Source organism: Hydractinia symbiolongicarpus, chromosome 14, assembly GCF_029227915.1.
Source record: "Hydractinia symbiolongicarpus strain clone_291-10 chromosome 14, HSymV2.1, whole genome shotgun sequence".
Taxonomy (NCBI): domain Eukaryota; kingdom Metazoa; phylum Cnidaria; class Hydrozoa; order Anthoathecata; family Hydractiniidae; genus Hydractinia; species Hydractinia symbiolongicarpus.
Window position 1 is genome coordinate 13,133,733 of NC_079888.1, and position 19,232 is coordinate 13,152,964.

General features: G+C 32.7%; 2 protein-coding genes across 3 annotated transcripts; one reads left to right on the forward strand and one right to left on the reverse strand.

The window, feature by feature from the left end:
• Window positions 1-254: 254 nt before the first annotated feature.
• Window positions 255-11,606, forward strand: LOC130625981 (uncharacterized). 2 transcript variants are annotated; one of them, XM_057441102.1, is made up of 26 exons: window positions 255-358; window positions 1,902-2,008; window positions 2,467-2,531; window positions 2,683-2,791; window positions 3,170-3,335; window positions 4,333-4,525; window positions 4,611-4,640; window positions 4,719-4,742; window positions 4,939-4,985; window positions 5,095-5,179; window positions 5,324-5,372; window positions 5,452-5,555; window positions 5,855-5,938; window positions 6,051-6,144; window positions 6,236-6,307; window positions 6,387-6,443; window positions 6,525-6,761; window positions 6,844-6,924; window positions 7,082-7,165; window positions 7,295-7,342; window positions 7,432-8,314; window positions 8,553-9,795; window positions 9,895-9,963; window positions 10,297-10,332; window positions 10,422-10,607; window positions 10,801-11,606. In XM_057441102.1, the coding sequence occupies exons 3-26, from the start codon at window positions 2,511-2,513 to the stop codon at window positions 11,146-11,148; spliced, it is 4,350 nt and encodes a 1,449-aa protein (XP_057297085.1). In that variant the 5' UTR covers window positions 255-358; window positions 1,902-2,008; window positions 2,467-2,510; the 3' UTR covers window positions 11,149-11,606. The 2 variants fall into 2 exon arrangements, with proteins under 2 accessions (XP_057297085.1, XP_057297086.1); XM_057441103.1 differs by lacking the exons at window positions 255-358; window positions 1,902-2,008; window positions 2,467-2,531; ... (2 more) ...; window positions 4,611-4,640; window positions 4,719-4,742 and having other exon boundaries at window positions 4,333-4,429; window positions 4,838-4,985.
• Window positions 11,607-17,020: 5,414 nt separating this feature from the next.
• LOC130625183 (tigger transposable element-derived protein 6-like) lies at window positions 17,021-18,202 on the reverse strand. Its single transcript, XM_057440249.1, has one exon. It carries the CDS (start codon window positions 18,200-18,202, stop codon window positions 17,021-17,023), a length of 1,182 nt encoding a protein of 393 aa, XP_057296232.1.
• Between the last annotated feature and the right edge of the window lie 1,030 nt (window positions 18,203-19,232).

A 19,232-nucleotide genomic window follows, 5' to 3' on the forward strand; every position in this document is an offset into this window, starting at 1 on the left:
TTTTGATATTCCAATGTTCAAATAATTCTAGGATGTAAACTATAATGGCACGTCCCTTTTTGATGGATTTTTGTTTTTAACAAAAGGAAACAAAGCCTTTTTTGGAGCCTCAAATCCCCAAATTGCAGAATAATACAACCCCCGATTTAATAACCATTATTGGTATACGTACCAAGTTACCCAGTACACTAACAACTTAAAAGAGAGACTTCTGACAATCGGCCATCTTGGAGCGCCATAAAAAACAAACAGACGAGGGGACAGGACTACTCTGTGGTTTTATTGATGGTGTTTACTGCTCTTTAGACCTAAAAACTATTAATCAAGGAATTTTTCATTACCTTTTGATTACTGAAAGGTATTTGTATAATTTTGACAATGTTTTAACTTTAAGATTTCATATTGTAGTTAGCTGGTGTAGCTAGCTAGCAAAAGACACTAGCTAGTAGCTGGATATTTTTTGGAATTTGTTATAGCTAGCTACACTTGTTTTTATTCTGCTTTAGGCAAGTGGATAGCTGAAGCTAACACCATGTCTTCTGCCAGCTACATTTAGCATGCTGCAAGATTATAGACATCTTAGCTAGCAAGCACGAACAATTGCTGAATTTCTTAAATTGAGGAGCATTCTTATGTAATAAAACTTGCATAAACACTATACACAGCTAGCTAGCACTAGTGACCTAATTATGTTTAGTTATACAACTTGTCTGTTGTTGGTTTAGCTAACTACTGCTATAGTTTTGATAAGGACACAAATTGAGTGTAAATGCTAAAATACACAGTAAGTTTAAACAGATCGTTTAAAGGTATATAAGATAAAAAAAACTTACCGTGTAAACAGCAAAGATGTTTTAACTTTTTTCTGTTTATGTTTAAATTGTTTAGACTAAAGATTTGAGCATATTTGTTCAATTTCTAATCATAACGGGTTTTTTTCTTTCAACATTTACCCTGCTGATGCTATAACAATACCTGCAACGTGTTTTTCCTTGGTATTTATTGTGAAAAGAGAGTTTTTTTAAAAAACTTATACATTTTATCTTAGCGTGTAGACAGGTATATTACCTGCAACGAAACAAGTTTTTTCTTACAACTAAACGGTCCTTTTAAACTTACCGTGTATTTTAGCCTTAAGAACTGGCTAAACATAAAGTTGTTGTTGTGCTGTCATTATGATGCAAGCTCTATCACTTTATGGTTCTCTCAATACACTGCCCTCTCGAATAAGCGCCCACCCTAAATGTCAAAATTTTAAGCGTCCGGGGCACTTAATTGAGCATTTATGGTATGTAACTTTGGTTTCTAGTTGACCAACTGGCTACTTATTATTTGACTACAATATTTTATATCAAACAAGATAATGCATTTATTATATTTTGAAAAAGATCAACCATTTTTTATGTTTGCAATTCATTAGCAGCTATTAGGATTTTAAAGTAAATATCAACATGCTATGATTAGGTTGAAATAAAAATGATCTTTCAGGCGAAAAACCTTAATTATTCTTTCCTTATAAATTTTTTTCTGCGTTTTTAGTGTTTTTTGCTAAATTTCGACTTAAAAGCCTCAAATCTCCCAAAAAGCAATCTGATATTACATATAGATATACACTTTTAAGGCAGTTAATATATAATGTATATAATCTTTTAGGGACTTTATTGTTTTTTTTTATCTTTATATATATATATTTTTTTCCCATCAAAATTTTTTTTATAAAAATATTCATAATGTCTTCCTATCAAATGTTGCTATGTTTTTTCAATTTCTGATGTTTTGTTATTATAATTTTTATTTCTATTATTTTAACCTCTTGGGTCTTTTTATCACAAAGTCTTTCAATAGAGCTTATGATTTTATTTTAATCCCATGGGTCATTTTGTCACAAATCTTTATTATAGAACAGCTGTTGAAATTCATTGAAGGAAATATGATATTAATATTGAGTTATATATCCTAAAAATTCACATTGGAGTGCATCGTGCATTGGAGAGTTGATATCAATAAGGTATAGGTACTTATAAAATATAGTATGTATGTGTCACAAAAACATATGTTTACAATTAATTGAATCTGGAATATTTGGGAACTTTTTTAATTGTGATTATGAATATTTTTATGAATTTTGTTTTCCTTATAAGAACATGGAATTTAGTTTGAATATTCTTCTTTTTACATTGCAGCCAAATTAAACTTTTTAAATCTACTCACATGTAATTGATATATAATAACATGTATTGTTAAAAAGATGGTTAATCATATACTAAGTTTCAAGACATCATTTTCGCTTATGTTTAAATAATCATTGAGGATACATGGCAAAGGAAGACATGGATTCCTATGTTTCATATAGTTATTACTAACCAGGATCTGAATTAATACATCCAAAGTTTAATAGTTTGTTATTGAAATTTATTTTTCAGAATTTTAACTGAAATATTGTTTTAACCAAATTTTCTATTTTAGTTAATAAAGTAATATATAAAACAGAATCTGTTAAATTTATCAAAATGACAGAGCAAACAATAAATGTAAGTATACATCAGCGCTTATTTTAACATTGATACTTGCTCAATCTTTCAGGGTATGCTTAACAAATTAATAAAACGAACTGATGCCATCATGTATATAATGCTACTTTAAGTTTTATGTTTGTATTTTTGTTTGTATTTTTGTGTTTAGACTCGGTCAAAGAAACCTAATTTAAGCCAAAAGGATATTGCATTAAAGTACTGTAAATTAGGTGTTGACCAAAATGGGTTCATTAAGAAGTGGATTCATATCGATATTGGTATAAATATTTTAAATTTGTTCAAGAAAGTAGAACATAAATTACACATATTTTTTTTAAGAAACTATAGTTTAAGAATGTTGAGGCTGATAATTTTCTAAAAATTAAGAACATAAGAACATACTTTGGCTAATTCCCTTCATAGATTGAAATCAAAATAATGTGAATTATTAGAATTACTAAGAAATAATTGTTTCTGAACAGTTTTTTTTACTAATATTTTTACACTAACTTCAACACGATCTTTTCCTTCCAATTCTATAAAACCTTAATCGCCAGTCATACATCTGATCATATATATTTCCCAATTTTGTGAAGAACATAAAACAATATATTAACATTTTATCAACAGAAAATTAAACTATTACTCTTTTATAGGTTATGGTGTTTTTACTGAGCGTCCTTTTAAAAAGGGAGATTTTTTGCTTGAGTATGCTGGCACTTTTATGTCATATGAAGATGGTGAAAGGCAGTTTGAGGAAAAGAAAACTGGAGACTCATTTTTCTACTTCTTCCAAGGAAACGAGAAAAATGATTGGCACTGGTAAGTTTTCGTTCTAGATACAACATGGCTGTTCATTTAATAAAATGAAACTTACTGCTAATGAAAAGGTTTCTCAAATTACGTTTGACAATTTTCTCTTTGGTGTAAGTTGCTTTAAACATAATCAAAATTCCAAGGGAAATTAAAAAAATCCTTGTATAAATTAAAATAAAATAAATGTTTAATTTCAAGAATTTTTTATGTTTGCAATTTATTAGCAGCTATTAGAATTTTAAAGTAAATATCAACATGCTATGATTAGGTTGAAATAAAAATGATCTTTCAGGCGAAAAACCTTAATTATTCTTTCCTTATAAATTTTTTTCTGCATTTTTAGTGTTTTTTGCTAAATTTCGACTTAAAAGCCTCAAATCTCCCAAAAAGCAATCTGATATTACATATAGATATACACTATATGTAATATCTTTGGTGTAAGTTGCTTTAAACATAATCAAAATTCCAAGGGAAATTAAAAAAATCCTTGTATAAATTAAAATAAAATAAATGTTTAATTTCAAGAATTATGGTTTTTTGTCATATTGGCTCCTTCAATTCTTTGTTTCAATAAGTTGTTCGCATTTTTTTGTTTATTGTGCCTACACCCTTTTTTTCTTATGTGCCCATCTTTCTAATTTCCTTTTCCCTGTGCATTATCTGACACAGTTTTACCTTGTTGTTTCAAGTTTTATGGAAATTTTAGAATTGTATTATTGTATTATATATTAATAAATTTTCATTTGTATTTTTAATTTATAGGGAGAAGAACCATATTTTTATATGGAACCCGATTTGATGTTAAATAAATAAATAAATAAATAAATAAATAAATAAATAAATAAATAAATAAATAAATAAATAAATAAATAAATAAATAAATTTCTGGATTAATTGTGGTCAATGTAGTTATGATTCCATGTGAAATTCAAGTTATAATGCATATGACACATAAATTCTTGCTATTTTCTTATTTTACATTTTATGTGCATTTTCTTTTTAGTATTGATGGATCAACTTCTAACCAAAATGGAAAATTTGTAAATGACTCACTACATGGAAATTCTGTTATGAGAAAGATTAATTGTAGCAAAAGCGATATTAGACTCTGCTTATTTGCATCAAAAGATATATTGGAAGGAACGGAATTAAGGTATAATTATGGAGACGATGAAGATATCTGGTGGAGGAAAGAGGTATGTACTGTAACATCACAATGATAGTTAATCGTCTTATGTTATTCTCAAGCATTACAGTAAGCTTCAAAATATTTTCATTCAGGGTTCATTCAACAAACCACTTAATATTCAAGTAAGTTGATGTTCTGGTGAAATTTATTGCTAATACCATTTCTTAACCTGTTTTTTGTATACAATGTTCTTTTTTTAGGCGATTGAAAATAATTCATGTGAAGTAAGTATTTCTAATAAACTAAGATAGTTATTAGTTTCGATTTATCCAGCTTACCAACAATTTGTGTTTCATTTTTGTTTATGGTTTGGTTAGAAATTATTATCTTAGGAATTTTTCTATTAAGGAATCGGGAAATAAACTTTTAAAGTTTTTTTGAATAAGTATTTTATATTTTTTTATATTAACTTTATTGAAGATGGAGTCGAATGATGAATTAGATGTATTTCACTGGACTAAATACAAGTAAGTATTTTTTTTATTTATTTAACATATGTATCTGAAGGTGCTTTTTTAACAAAAATAAATTTTATTATTATTTAATGGATTTTAATGATAAGCAAACTTCTCTTAGGGACCTTCAATCCGTACCATGTGAAGTAGTAAAAGTTCTGGTTGAAAAGTGTGAAGAAACATTAAAGGGAATATTTACTGGAAAGGTAATGAACTTATGATTTTTACTTACTTGTGTAGTATTCCATGAATAGAATTTTGTATGAAATTTTAAAAGAAGAAATAAAAGTTGATACATAACAAAGGAAGTTACATTATTAGATTAATACACAATAACGAACATTTTTCAGGAATGGCGAAAACGATGTGATATTTACAAACAAAGAGGCCGAGCTAGAGGTAATGTAGTTTAGGTTATGTATTTTTTGAAAGTGAAAAATAAAGGTTTGTATTAAAAAGTTCTTTTTTAAATGTTTAGAATCTCTTACAAATACTGTTCGTTTTGGTGCATTTACAAAAGAGCAAATTGATGTGATTGTAAAAACTTTGTTGGAGATTTTTTGTCCAAATAACAGTACAAAGGTAATTAATTTCTCCTCTTTGTAAAAAAACTTAGGATTCCACAGGATCAAGACAGTCCTGCAATCTAAAAAACGTCTTGAAAAGTCCTGGGAATTCCTGAATTTTTTTAAAATTAATTATAAAGATGTTAAAGATTTTAATCCCTTCAATTTTCGTTTATCTTTTTGGGGTGAATTGGTAAAAGTTTACTATTGTAAAATTTAGAAAACATGCCTATTGGTGAAAAATTCCCTTTTAAGTCCTAAGTAATTTGTCTGGAAAGCTTATTTGGTCAATTTACCAAGTTACTTTTATTCTAGAACTTTGATTTCGTGTTTAAAGTTCTTTTGCCAGAGACCGTGACACTTATATACAGTCGTGTAAATGAGATATCAGTGGAAGAGGTATGTTTGACACTATTTGAAACGTCACTTTATTTATTCAACTCTGTGGTAGGAAAAAGTGGTATTACATTGAAAATTGATTAAGCTTGCTATTATATTTTGTATTTTTAAGGCTGAAGAACAAGTTAGCAATGTTGGAATTTCTGTCTTAAAGGAAGGTAGTGATTCCGATGATGGATCAAATAAAGAAAGTAAAGAACATTCAGGTACACGAAGTCGTTCATTATAGAACGAAAAAACGATGGAAACGTTAAAATGAATTTTAATTTAATTTATATCAATCTACTTCTTTTGTAGAAAACGAGTTTAGTCATGATGTTAACTGTTATCCTCCAACAGATGATGATGATATTTCTCCCAAAGGAAAAAGTACGGTTGCATGATTTAGCATTTTGAAAGTATCTTTGTTATGTACATTATTCCAAAACTGGTTCAAACGTTTTTCTAGGTATTCTACAAAAGCGTTTAAAGGCAGAAATATTTATAGCTAAAAAGGAGAGAAAAGGTATGTATAGTCTATCTCATGGGTAGAAGTAATTTAGAACACATGATTATTGCACTTGTAACATTTTAGATTTTTATCTAGAAAAAGACGGAGACAGTATTGGCGTAAGCACGAAAAAACAAAATAATGGCGAATATTATCATTCTGCTTTTGAAGAAGAGAATAATGAAGAGGAAGAAGAAGAAGAAAAGAAAGAAGATATGAACTTAAAAAACAAAAATGGGTTTGAAGGTAACAAAAGGACTAAATTAAAATGCCTAAAGCAGGATGGACGGAAGAAAAAGGTCACTGCAAAAAAAAGGTTAAAAAACAAAAAAGGTATATTACCTCAAACCTCAGGTATATTAGCAATCGACTCTGTTTGGTTCATTGTTCTTATTTCTTATTAACATTTTTAAAGTTCCAGAAATGCCGTCTACTAAAAGAAGGGCAATCTCAGCCAAGGAAGTATGGAAAATTGTCAACGAAAGAAATCGTCAAGGTATTAAACAGTATAAGTATACGTTAACTTTTAATAACATTCCAGCATTTTCATACTTATACAAAATATTGCTCGAAATATTGCTTAAAAACCTGACAAATTATTTAAAAAAATCAGAAGTTGATTTCGTATGTGCTATAAATTATATTGTTTTTAGACGATTGGTTTGACACAACTGGAAAAAGCGATGACAATGAGTCCAACACACCAGAGTCAGATCTAGAAGAAAACGTTCATGCCAGTATATAAAATTCTTTTGTTTAAATTATCAGTACCAATTTGCTTACTTGTATATCAGTAATGTTCTCCTTTGTTTTATTAAGTTTTGTGACACAAAAATTACATTTTTTTAAATGATTTTTTCCTTTAGTTGTCCATACCCTCTCAAAGAAAGAGAAAAGAAAAAAGAAAGAATCAGGTGAGTAAGAATACTAAATAATGATGTCAGTACGTCACTGCCAGTTGCCTGCAATTAAATTTCGGATTTTTAAATTTCTTTTTTTTCAGATGAGATCATGGAATTGAAGAAAAGTATGGAGGTCATGAGGAAGCGCTTAGAAAAAGCAGAAAAAGCAGCCGAGAGAGAATATACGTACGTAGAAGGTGATAATGAAAATGATGATGACGATGTTGATATGTCTGTACAGAAAAGTGAAAATACAAGTGAAGAGATAAGGAAAACACATAAGATCTTAAGCCATGGAAAGATTCTTGCTAACAAGAGAAAAGCTGAAAGAAAAAGGAAAAAGATGTTAGCCTGTGTGAACAAGTATGTCGGGCCTCCAGGTACTATAAAAGAGCGCAAAACTGGCGTTATTGACTACAGAAAAGTATATGACATTAAATGCCCGGTTTGTTCAGTTGTATCTAGCAGACTCTACCAGCATTTAATGCTTCAACACAAATTTTCGGATAGGGAAGCAAAACTAAAAGAGTCAGAAGTCAGGGTGATGTTTCTTTGGTCAAAAAAGGAAAAGCATGGTATCCCAAAACCGTTGCCTTGCGCAATCTGTGGAGTTTGGCACCTGCGTCTTCGTACCCACCTGAAAAGGAAACACAAATTTGAAGGATCAAAAATCACAGAAATTTTAGAAACTGCGCGAAAAGAAAATTGGGCTAACGAAGGATGTTTGGAAAATAAAGCCAAACTAGTCAAGACAGCCAATCAAAAGGCGAAAAAACGTACGAAATGTAATAGAGAAGAATTGATTAATACTGGGAGAACGATCAAGTATCTGCCAGATAATGCGAAGGAAGTAAATGCATCTAACAAAGCAGATTGGGATATTGAAGGAGATAACTTTCTCATGTATTATGAAACCGGAGAGGAGTTGCTAGAAGCTTTTAAAAGTGAAGTGGAAAAGAAGAAAGGAGCTGTTAAGGCAAAAAGGTAAGACAAATCCTTCTTATTGATATACATGTTCCATCGTTATCCTAACCCTAGTAGATCGTGGTTACGAACCTGAAATCCTTACAAATAAGACATCATTTATAGGATTTTCTAGCTCCAAACTTTATTGAACTTTTCCAAAACTTTTTCAATTTTTTTATCGTGGAACTCTTTAAAACTGAACCCACACTAGAATTTTTCTGTTTGGTAAATTTAAAAATGATTCATTTTATCTTAGGTACAGACAGCATGTGGAGTACATATGGACTATTATCGATCCCAACATGGCAGTGATACCAGCCAGTGCATTTGCAAATTGCTTGCTTGTTGAAGATAAATACCACGATCCAACTTACCGCTTGATTGGTAAAGGAGGAAATGAGGCTTCCACTCTAAGGGTTAGATACGTCGCTTTGAGAGCATTTATTAGATTTTTACGTCGTCGCCATGTCTATGGAGGCATTACCCGTGATCAAATGACAGCTTTGTCGGAATATATCGATGAATGGAACGCTGATTTTACTGAATCCATTGCCCAGCGTAAAACTGACATTAGACGAATTAAGATTAAACGCTTAATGACTCCTACCCATATGATTAAATATGGCCGATCAAATTTTGTGCAGGGTCTTGTGAAAAGTATTGAAAGGGTCGCTAAGTCTGAGAAACCTACAAAACGGTTTTGTCAGCAGGTCAGAGACTATCTGATTACTAACTTGTGCATAATGAATGGGTTGAGATCATCAAACCTGATAGAACTCAGGGTTTCGGATGTCCAGGAAGCGCACACTAGCGAAGAATATCCTGGATACATGGTGTTTACTAATTCCCGTTATAAAACATCCACAATATATGGTGAAAAGGTCATTGTCTTGCCTAAAAACGTGTTTGAACATCTTAAATACTATGTCAAAGAAATAAGGCCTGTTTTGAATCCCACAACAAATACTTATTTATTCATTTCATCAGATACAAATCAACTGTCGCACGCTACAATTGGCAGTAGCCTGACGTCATCTTTCAAAAATGCGGCGGTATTTGGCAAACACGAATATGATAGAGTAAGTCCTACTCGAATAAGATGTGCATGCGCAACATTCGGGTGTAAGGTTGATGGAATTGACAGTGGCTATTTTGCAAAGCACTTTATGAAAAATAAAGAGGATACCACAAATATCCATTACAATTTGTATTCAAATCATAGAGAGGCATTAAAACTTGCTATGATGATGGGTAATACATTTGAAGTTGGTGGAGTTACGCAAACGTTAAAAAAAGAAGATGTTGAAAAAATTACATCTGCAATCTTAAAGAATGAAAAAGTTATGCCCTGTAAAGATGATGTTATCGAGTGGGTAAGCAAAAACAATAGCCTGGAACCAAAGGAATTGTCAGATTTTATGGATATTTTGGAAGAGCTGGAAGGGGAGACCAATAGAATTGATCTTTTCTACAATAAAAATGGAGGAAATGTAAAGAAAGTAAGTTGATCCATTATTTGCTTTGTTTTTCTTCATTATAAGGAAATCATGATATAAAAATGATTGCGTTTTTAAACTTAAAATAACTTTTTTTTACAGAAGGATGCTAAAAAGTCTGTTGCTGTTCCAAAGACAACACTTAAAACGTATCCAAAGCGAAAACAAAAGGTGCTACACTTTTTTGCTCTATAAGAAAAACGAGTATCACGCCATATAGATCAGTCAAATTCTTTAACGTAATTCTGGATCGAAGTTTGGTTTTGCATACTTTTACCTTTTACAAGGAAACGGTAGATCCATTAAGGCGGTTTTTCACTTAAAACGAAATTGATTAATTGATTTATGAATGTCATAAGTAGGATTGTTTTGATTTATTTATTTATTTAATATTTTTGTTCAAGTAATCTTTAAACAGTTTGCCTTTAGTTACATGCCTGGTACATTTTACTAGAGGTTGCCAAATTTCAAATTTCACAATTTCTTTACTTCATTTTATTTTAGCCACCTAAAGGGAGTTGTTTAGTATTACAGCATCAGGTACTATTTATTTTATAAAAACATGACACGTTTTCTGTTTTATTCCTTCATGTGTGATATTTTTAGGGATTCTTTTTGTTAAATTTTAGTATGGTGAAGACTCTATCGGAAGCAATTCGAGCAATAATGATGACTCGAGTGAAGAGGATGACAATTCTATTTGCGAATTCTCTGCTGAAAGTTTAAATGACATTTCTGACGAGAACTTGCAAACAATGTCAGAAGTTGATGACTGTGAAGTGGAGAACCATCCTTTAAAAGATAGTTTGGACGAGGTAATTTCAGGAATAGTTTTCTCAATCGACACTTTCCGAATAAATTTTGATGTACCGCAGTTTTTTTAAAGTCCTTACAAAAAATTTGAATACACCTTAAATTTTAATAATTTGTAAAAAAAAATCCTTTTGTTTTAAATACTTAAGGAATTAATGCCGCCGTATTATATATAATGACTTTTTATTATTGTAGAAAATTGCGAAATATGAAACAGTAAAGAAAAACGACCTTGTGAAAGGAAGAAAGCACTGCAGGACCATGTTTCTAGGTCTTACGTATGTATGTGAAGAATTAATGAAACGCAAAGATTATGATAACGTGTCAAAAACGAAAACATTTACAGCAAACGAAGTAAAAAGATGCATTAGCAAAAACGAAAAAATGAAAGAAGCGTGCAAAGGAAAAGACGCCGACTACTGGAAATATTTAGTTTTAAATATGCGTGAGAAATACCAAAGAGCTATGAAAAGGGAAGAATACTGCAAATGTCGTCAGTGGTTAAATGAAGCAAAGGACATGATGAATCACTGGAATACTTAGTGTCGTTTTGTCATTATTATGTGGCACAAACCGTGATGCATTCATCAAGCGCCCCACTCGTAATATCGACTCCCTAATATACGCTTTTCCTTAATATGTCCATTTGTTTAGGTTTTTGGCGCCCCACTCAAAATATTACCTCCCTAAAACAATTGCACCAAGAAATATATTTATCTATTTCACTTTTTGATTAAAGTAAAAACAGAAGTCAATAGTTTAAAGATATATATAAAGAGCCCTGGCGCTTAATCGATGCATTACGGAGCGAGTAGAAAACTTTTAGCTACGTAACTTTCCATCGTTGACATATATGCATGAGAAACAATGTCATTTCGCTTTTATTTTTTTTATTAAGCGTCTCTCTTTCACAAGCTGATCGGATGGCTTACTTGTTGCTTGTTGACCATCAACTTGAGAATATCAAATTCACGCGTTAGCTTGCAGAGTTAATTCACAAATCGAAATCAAACTTAGGTGTTATCAGTTTTTTGTATACATATTATTTGCATAACTTTTAGAGATATGTATCGGAAATATGTTGAAATTCCGATCAATTTTCATTTATGTATTTCTTTTTAGTTTTAAAGATAACATTTTTTGACATCTTTAATTTTGTAACTTTATTAAGATTAAAAATATATTTATCTTATCAAGTCTAGCAACCTTTTGTTTGTTACATCGGTTCTGTTAGGCAGTCAAAATTTTGCGTTTTTTAAAACTAGCGAAATTAGCAATAGTGTATTTAGATTCTTAATCGAAATTTTCTACCACGACAATACCTTTTCCCGTCTATTTTGACTGGTTGATAAGGGTTACACCAAATCAGGAAGTGGTGTGAATTATCTTTGGGAATTCATTGAAATGCACCTTTTTTATAAGAACAAATTATATAAGAACATAGGGCTTCACAGGTACAAAACTTTGGAACATGTTAACAATATTTTTCATCTTTGTCAATACCGAGAAGTACTGAAATGTTCCTTTAAACGAAAAAAATGACAAAATAAGAGAAAAATTAAGAAGAATTTAAAAGCATTTTGAGACAAATTAAAAAAGTTATAAACATTCGTAGGCTTCCTTCAAGTTGCATGTTTTTACAAAAAGCGTTTAGTAGACGCGAAATATGCAATTTGAAAAGTAGTTGACAATTCTTTTTTTATTCTCCGCAATTTGCAAAAACTAATCTTTTTTAGCTGCAATTAATTCCGTGAAAATTGTAAAAAATAGCAAAATACTTCACCGCGAAAAAGCTGCTTTCTATGTAGAAAAAAACAAAATGCGGAAAAATACAACCGCAATTCAGAATAATACAACCAAAAAACATGGAACAACCAATTACAGAATAGTACAACCATTTGCAGAATAGCACAACCAAAAAAATCGCGTCGCAGAATGATACAACCATTTTCAGAATAGTACATCCGCCGTAATAATAATAATAATAATAATAATAATAATGGTATATTTCGGGCATATCCATGTATTACAATGGCTCTTCATCCCTAATTAAAAACAGCTATTTATAATAAAAATTAAAGAAAATTTTAAAAAGCGTAATATATATTTCAGTATAAACATTAATCAACTAAAATTTGACTCGAAATGGACATGAGAATAGAGTAGATAGGACTAGTGGAGAAATGGCTGGAGGCATGGTGGGATGCGATAGCGTGGAATCGATTGGTGAGAAAACGTAGGGACAAGGCAAAATCAACAAATAAACAGATTATATATTAAAGAAATACTATAGTATTAGTATATGTAATCAAATAAAGTCAGAGACTAAAATGGACTTGGAATAGAACGAGTAGAACAAGCGGAGAGAACAAAAAACAGCCTGGGGGAAATAGTAACTAGATTGGCTGGAGCTATGCGCATACAAACAAACAAAAAAACTAATGTTTATTTATATATTTTGCAAGAGCTCTATCTGATAAATAACATTTAGTTCCGTAAACAAATTTTTTATAAACCACTTCTTTTCGTAGACTGGTGGGAAGATCGTTCAGTTGTCGACTACTTCTTCCAATAAAAGTTTTATCCGATGCGTTAACTTTGAATTCGGACACACATCTTTCAGAACTTTTTGTCGTTCTTTCTGTTTTCTTCATTTCCAGCTCTTTCAGGTATGTGGGAAATTCTGTTTCGTGCAAAGATTTGTGAGCGAGTTTCAACATGTTCAAGTTAATTCTCTCTTTGGAGGGCAACCATTTCAAATTCAAAATATCTGCTGTGGTACAGTAGTGCGCTGTAACAAAGGCTGCTGCACATCTTAAAACTTTGTTGATACGGTTAAGTTTGTAATCTGGTGCGTTGGAAAACACCACATTGCAGTAGTCAAGTCTAGAGAGTAACAGTGTCTCCGCTAACTGTTTACGTAAGTACTGAGGAGCTGAATGTTTCAATTTGCGCAATACAAAAAGCTTACAGTAAGTAGATTTCAAAAGCTGGTTTAAATGAGTGTCCCAGGCTAAATGTTCATCAAAATGCACACCAAGTAACTTATAACTTGCAACTCTTTCAATAAGTTTATCACAATGTTTAATATTGAAGGTTACATGTGTGTCATCATCTAACTTATGTGTTTGTGACATTCTGCTTCCCGAAAACAGCATGATTTTAGTCTTGCCTTAGTTGAAAGCAAGGTTGTTGTTGGAAGACCAGTCACACAAGTTGTCCAAACGTTGTGTGAGTTGTTCAATGGCATTCGGTAATTCGTTTTGTTTACAGTGATCATAGCAAGATGTGTCGTCAGCGAATTGACAAACTGTCCCATGAACTGCATCTTGTAGGTCAGTTACGTACAAGTTGAAAAGAATCGGCCCTAGAACTGAACCCTGTGGCACACCAAATTGAACGGTCTCCATCGATGATGAACAGTCATCGATTTGAACGTACTGCAATCGATTGTTGAGGTAGGAAAACATCCATAGAACAGCTGGTTTAGAAAAGCCAAGATGATACAGCTTAGTTATGATAGTTTTGAAATCAACTGTATCAAATGCCTTGGAATAATCTAAAAACATTGCTAGTATCACTTCACCCTTTTCCATGGCTTTTATAATATCATCGCGTATTTTCAGCAGTAAGGTGGTAGTCGAGCGATGCTTTCTAAATCCGGACATGGTGTCTTTGAGTACATTCTGAGATGAGATGTATTCACATATTTGGTTTGCGATACACCTTTCGTACACTTTAGACAAGGTCGGCAAAACTGAAACAGGTCGATACTGATCTGGAGAAGTAGCATTGTCACATTTTGGAATTGGAGAAACCTTTCCGATTTTCCATTGCGTATGAAATTTTTGCTCATCAATACCAGAATTAATAACATATGTTAAAGGTGAAATGAGATATTCTAATACAGGTTTTATAAGAGCAACTGGTATATTATCGAATCCAGCGGAACAATCCATGCGAAGCGATTTCAGTTCTGTTTCAACTTCCGCATAGGTCACATGTCTAAAATACAACTCTGAACGGTCATTGCGTAGTTGGAAATTGTTAATATGATTCAATAAGTCATCTTGTGTAGTTGGAACAGCGTTCAAAATTCTATTCGCGGTTGATATATAGTGATCATTTAGCGTGGTTGGATCCAGGCAAATTTTATCTTTCTTCGGATTCAGAATACGGTGAATAAACTTCCACACATCTGCAGGTCTTTTTGAGCTTAGAGCTTTCTTGAAAAACGTTTTCCTAGTGTGCTTGATCGTACGTTTCAGGTTATTTCGAATATCTCTGAAATTATCCCAGTCACTATCAGATTGTGTCAGGTGAGCTTTGTGACGCAATTCTCTACATTTGCTTTGCATATCATTAATGCGGAGACCTTTAACCATGGTGCTGGAGGTCTGGTAACTTTGATTCGTTTCAATGGTGCATGTCGTTCTATACATGAAGATATTAATTCATTGATAATATCTAGTTTATCATCTGCAGATTTTGAAGAATAAACAACACTCAATGGTAATTGCGAAAAGTCAGTGACATAATCATTTAAAATGTAATTCTTGTAATCACGTATATATTTAAAACGAGGCTGAAATCTTGTAACTCTTGTGTTGATACAGGCATATATAGCATCATGATCACTTATTTCTGGTGTTGGAGTAACATCACAAAGTTTTACTTTACATTGAGCGTTTGTTATAAAATGGTCAATTAGCGTAGTCCCTCTTCTGGTTGGCTTCGTAACATGTTGTACTAAGTTATGAGAGTCAAGAATGTCGTTGTACACTGTTGTGATCTGTGAATTCTCCAACAAGTTGATGTTCATATCACCGGTAATAACAATGTGACCTCTCCACTGAGACACGACTTTATCTAATATAATATCCACTTTACTGAGCCATTCAGCTTTGCTTGCATCGTCAAAGTTCGGTTGATAAAAACACCCAACAGAATTTTGCTATGTCTATTGCGACCAGTTATCTCTATCCATATGTGTTCAAGTTCGTTATGTAAAGTTGTGATGTCATTTCGTAATTTAAAGTCAATATCATCTTTAACATACGCTGCCACACCACCTCCTCGCCTTTCTTCCCGGTTTTTATAGACTAGCTTGAAACCTGGTAATTCAACATATTTGATAATGTGTTTATTATTTTTCAACCAAGTTTCAGACATTGTCATTATATCGAAGTTATATGTATGGGCAAATACTTGAAATTCTGCAAAAGAAGATATCAAGGATTGAGTGTTCAAATGAGATATTTTTAACAAATGTTTGTTTTTGTTCAGCGCTTCAAGATGGTAGTCAGTCATTGATACGTCGTTCTCACTTTCTACATAGGATGTATTTAGTGAAACATTGAGAAACGGGAGAACAGTATGAAGACATCGATCACACATTGTTTCGTACGGTACTCGAGAATTCGTAACCAAGTGTTGTTTATTTTGGCATACTGCATGTGAAACATCGAGGCATTGACTACATAATAGACGTTTTTGGTTACATCTCACTACTTTAGAACAAGTACTGCATTTAGGAGCGACGAAACCAGGTCCTGGATTAACTTCAATATCACCATCAAGAATAAGATTAAACGTGGCACTGCAATTTGAATACAGTGGAATCCCTCTAAAGCGGACACCATTGGTGCAAAAAAAAAGTGTCCGCTTTAGAGGGATGTCCGCTTTATAGGAAGTTGACCAAAAAATTAGTTTTAGACCTAATTTTGACCAAAAAAGCTTTTTTTGTAGTACTGGCGGGTATCATGGGGTGACTTGCAACACTAGGGTAGACGGCAACATCAATAGATTTAGCTTATCGAGCAAAGAACCCAAGTTGGCTGTGTAAAGTAAGTTTAGCAGCTCAAATTTGTCGGTGTTGCAACCAACCTTTAAGTGTTGCTAAGGTTATAAACTAAGAAACCAAGTTATATTACGAAGATATATTTCATTTATCTTATAGGTCTTTCAATACACGTTTTTCTCCCTATTTGAAATAATCTTTGATTGAGGATTGTTTTCTATTTTGAAGCTGAAGTTCCTCAATCTTTTTCGTAATGGTTGACAACATTTCTTGGCATGTATCATCAAAAATAGTAGATCGCTTAATTTTATCAAGCATAGTGATTAGCTCGGTGAAACCAAGCATTTCTTCTTCAACCACGTCTTCACTCTCATCATCATCCTCGGAAATCTCTTCGACCTGACATGCCATCTCTGGATTTTCAATTGCGTTAATGCTAGCTTCTCGGATTTGATGTCGCCAATTTATTTCTAATTCGTTAATTCTTGGCTCCGAAGCTGGAACATCGGCGTCAAAATCGATGTATTCTGCAGCAGACATATCTTCAGTTAATTCCTTCACCAGAGCTTCAAATTCCAAGTCATCTTCTTGATCTTCCATCAATTCACTTTCTCCTTAAACTACGCCACATTTCTCGAAACAATTTTTGATGGTCAAGTTGGTTACTTCTTTCCACGCATCTTGAACCCATTGAATAGCCATAAGTATGTCTACGCTCTTGATAATTTCAGTTGCAGATTTATTCTCCTGGATCCTTGCAAGCACGTATTTGACCAGTCTTTTTCTGTACTTCACCTTGAAGTTTTGGATGATCCCTGCATCGAGTGGTTGAAGCCTTGAAGTTGTGTTCTTCGGTAAGAAAATGATTTTGATTTGTGAAAACTGGCCTATCATTGACTCCGGATGACAGGTGGCGTTGTCCAGAAAAAGAATAACTTTTCTGTCCTCAAATAAAAGTTTTCTGTTAAAACGTGCCAGTACAGTTTCCATTACTTGAGATGTCATCCAAGATTTAGGATTTGAAAAGTAGTGAACGTTAGCTGGACGCGATGGATCTTTCAATTTTTTAAAACAACGCGGGACTTTACTCTTCCAGATAACAACAGGCTGGTCGATCTTTTCCCCAGCTGCATTTACAAAAAAAGCGACAGTTAATCTAAGCTTTGACTTTTTCCTTGTGCTTCCTTTTGCTTGTTTTCCTTTTTCCACTAACCCTTTGGCCGGTAGAGCTTTAAAAAAACAGCCAGACTCGTCCATGTTCCAAATATTTTCTAGTGAATAACCTTCAACCAATTCTTTGATCCTCTCCATCCAGGAAGTAACCGTTTCTGTAGAAACGTCACCAGCTTCACCAACAATACGACGTTCTTTGACGGAATATGTTGTTTTCCAACGATCCAACCAACCGTCAGAGGCGGAGAAATTATCAAAATCGCTGTTCTGAAGTTTTTCCTTAATTTCCAACGCCTCCTCTTTAAGCATTACACCATTAGGGTAGATGTTAGAAGCGCAACATCTTTTGTACCATTCGAATAAGATCTCATTTATCTTGTGATACTTGCCATGGCGGTTACGTTTTTTTGTTTTCTCACGAAAAATTTCATGTTGTTCACGAATTTTCTTTTCGTCTCTTAAAATATTTGCTGCGGCTGTCTTTCCAATCTTGTAAATGTCTGCTAGTTTTCTACATCCAAGTTCTGGATTTTTTTTGGCGAAATCCAAAAACTTGATCTTATCATCTAATGATAAAGTTTTCTTCGCTAGTTTACCAGCAAGCTGCTGCTTCGACATTGCCATGTTGAATGTGCATTAGAAATTCAAAATTCGAAATTCTTTCCAGTTTAAAATTTTACGCTGCAATGTCTTCACGATTCGAATGCTATTTTAAAGTTAAAGAAGCTGAAGAGAACACAGATATGTCGAACGTTCAACTAAATGAGATGCTTCTCAAAAACATTGACCAACAGATTGAGATTATCCTTATAAAACAGAAAGAATATCGCTTCGACTCGTTTATCCGTGGATACCATGCTTACATGGACATATGGAGCCCAAAAGTCGGAGAAGAGAATTTTTGTTTAAAAGCGGAAGAAGATAACGAACATGACAAGTTTGCTGTAGCTGTTACAGATGACGATAAAGTAGTTGGGCACGTCCCTAAAAACCTTAGCAAACTATTCAACAAATTCATGTCGCTTCCTAACTGTACCATCGGATGTAAAGTGACTGGGAAGCGAGTGAACCGTGGTGCTGGCTACGGACTAGAAATTCCTGCCCAGTACCAATTAATTGGTGTTGAAAAGGCAGTTGAGTGGGCCGAGAAAAATATAAGGAAAGTGTTGGACTCGGTAAATAACAAAACTCAAAGATGTACTAAGTAAAATGGTTTAAATTTTAAGAAAAAGTGACATTTCATCTCGTTATTTTTCCATTGTCCGCTTTATAGGGAGTGTTTATAAGGGAAACTGTCATTTGGTGCAAAGATTTTTGTCCGCTTTATAGAGTGTCCGCTTTATAATCGTCCGCTTTATAGAGATTTTTTTATGAGAGTTTGACCTAAATTCTGCCGGTGCAAAAATTTTTGTCCGCTTTAGAGGGCTGTCCGCTTTATAGGGTGTCCGCTTTAGGGGGATTCCACTGTAATACAATACCCGTGATTTCCCTCTTTTAAGATGTCTCGCTTGGGTATTCTTTGGTAACGACGGTAATGAAGTTTCATAATGTACTTGTTGATCACTGGAACTAATTACGAATGTTGTTAAAATTAATGTGTAAAATAGAATTTTTCTCATATCACCTGGTTTCTATTAGATGGAATGTAAGAAGC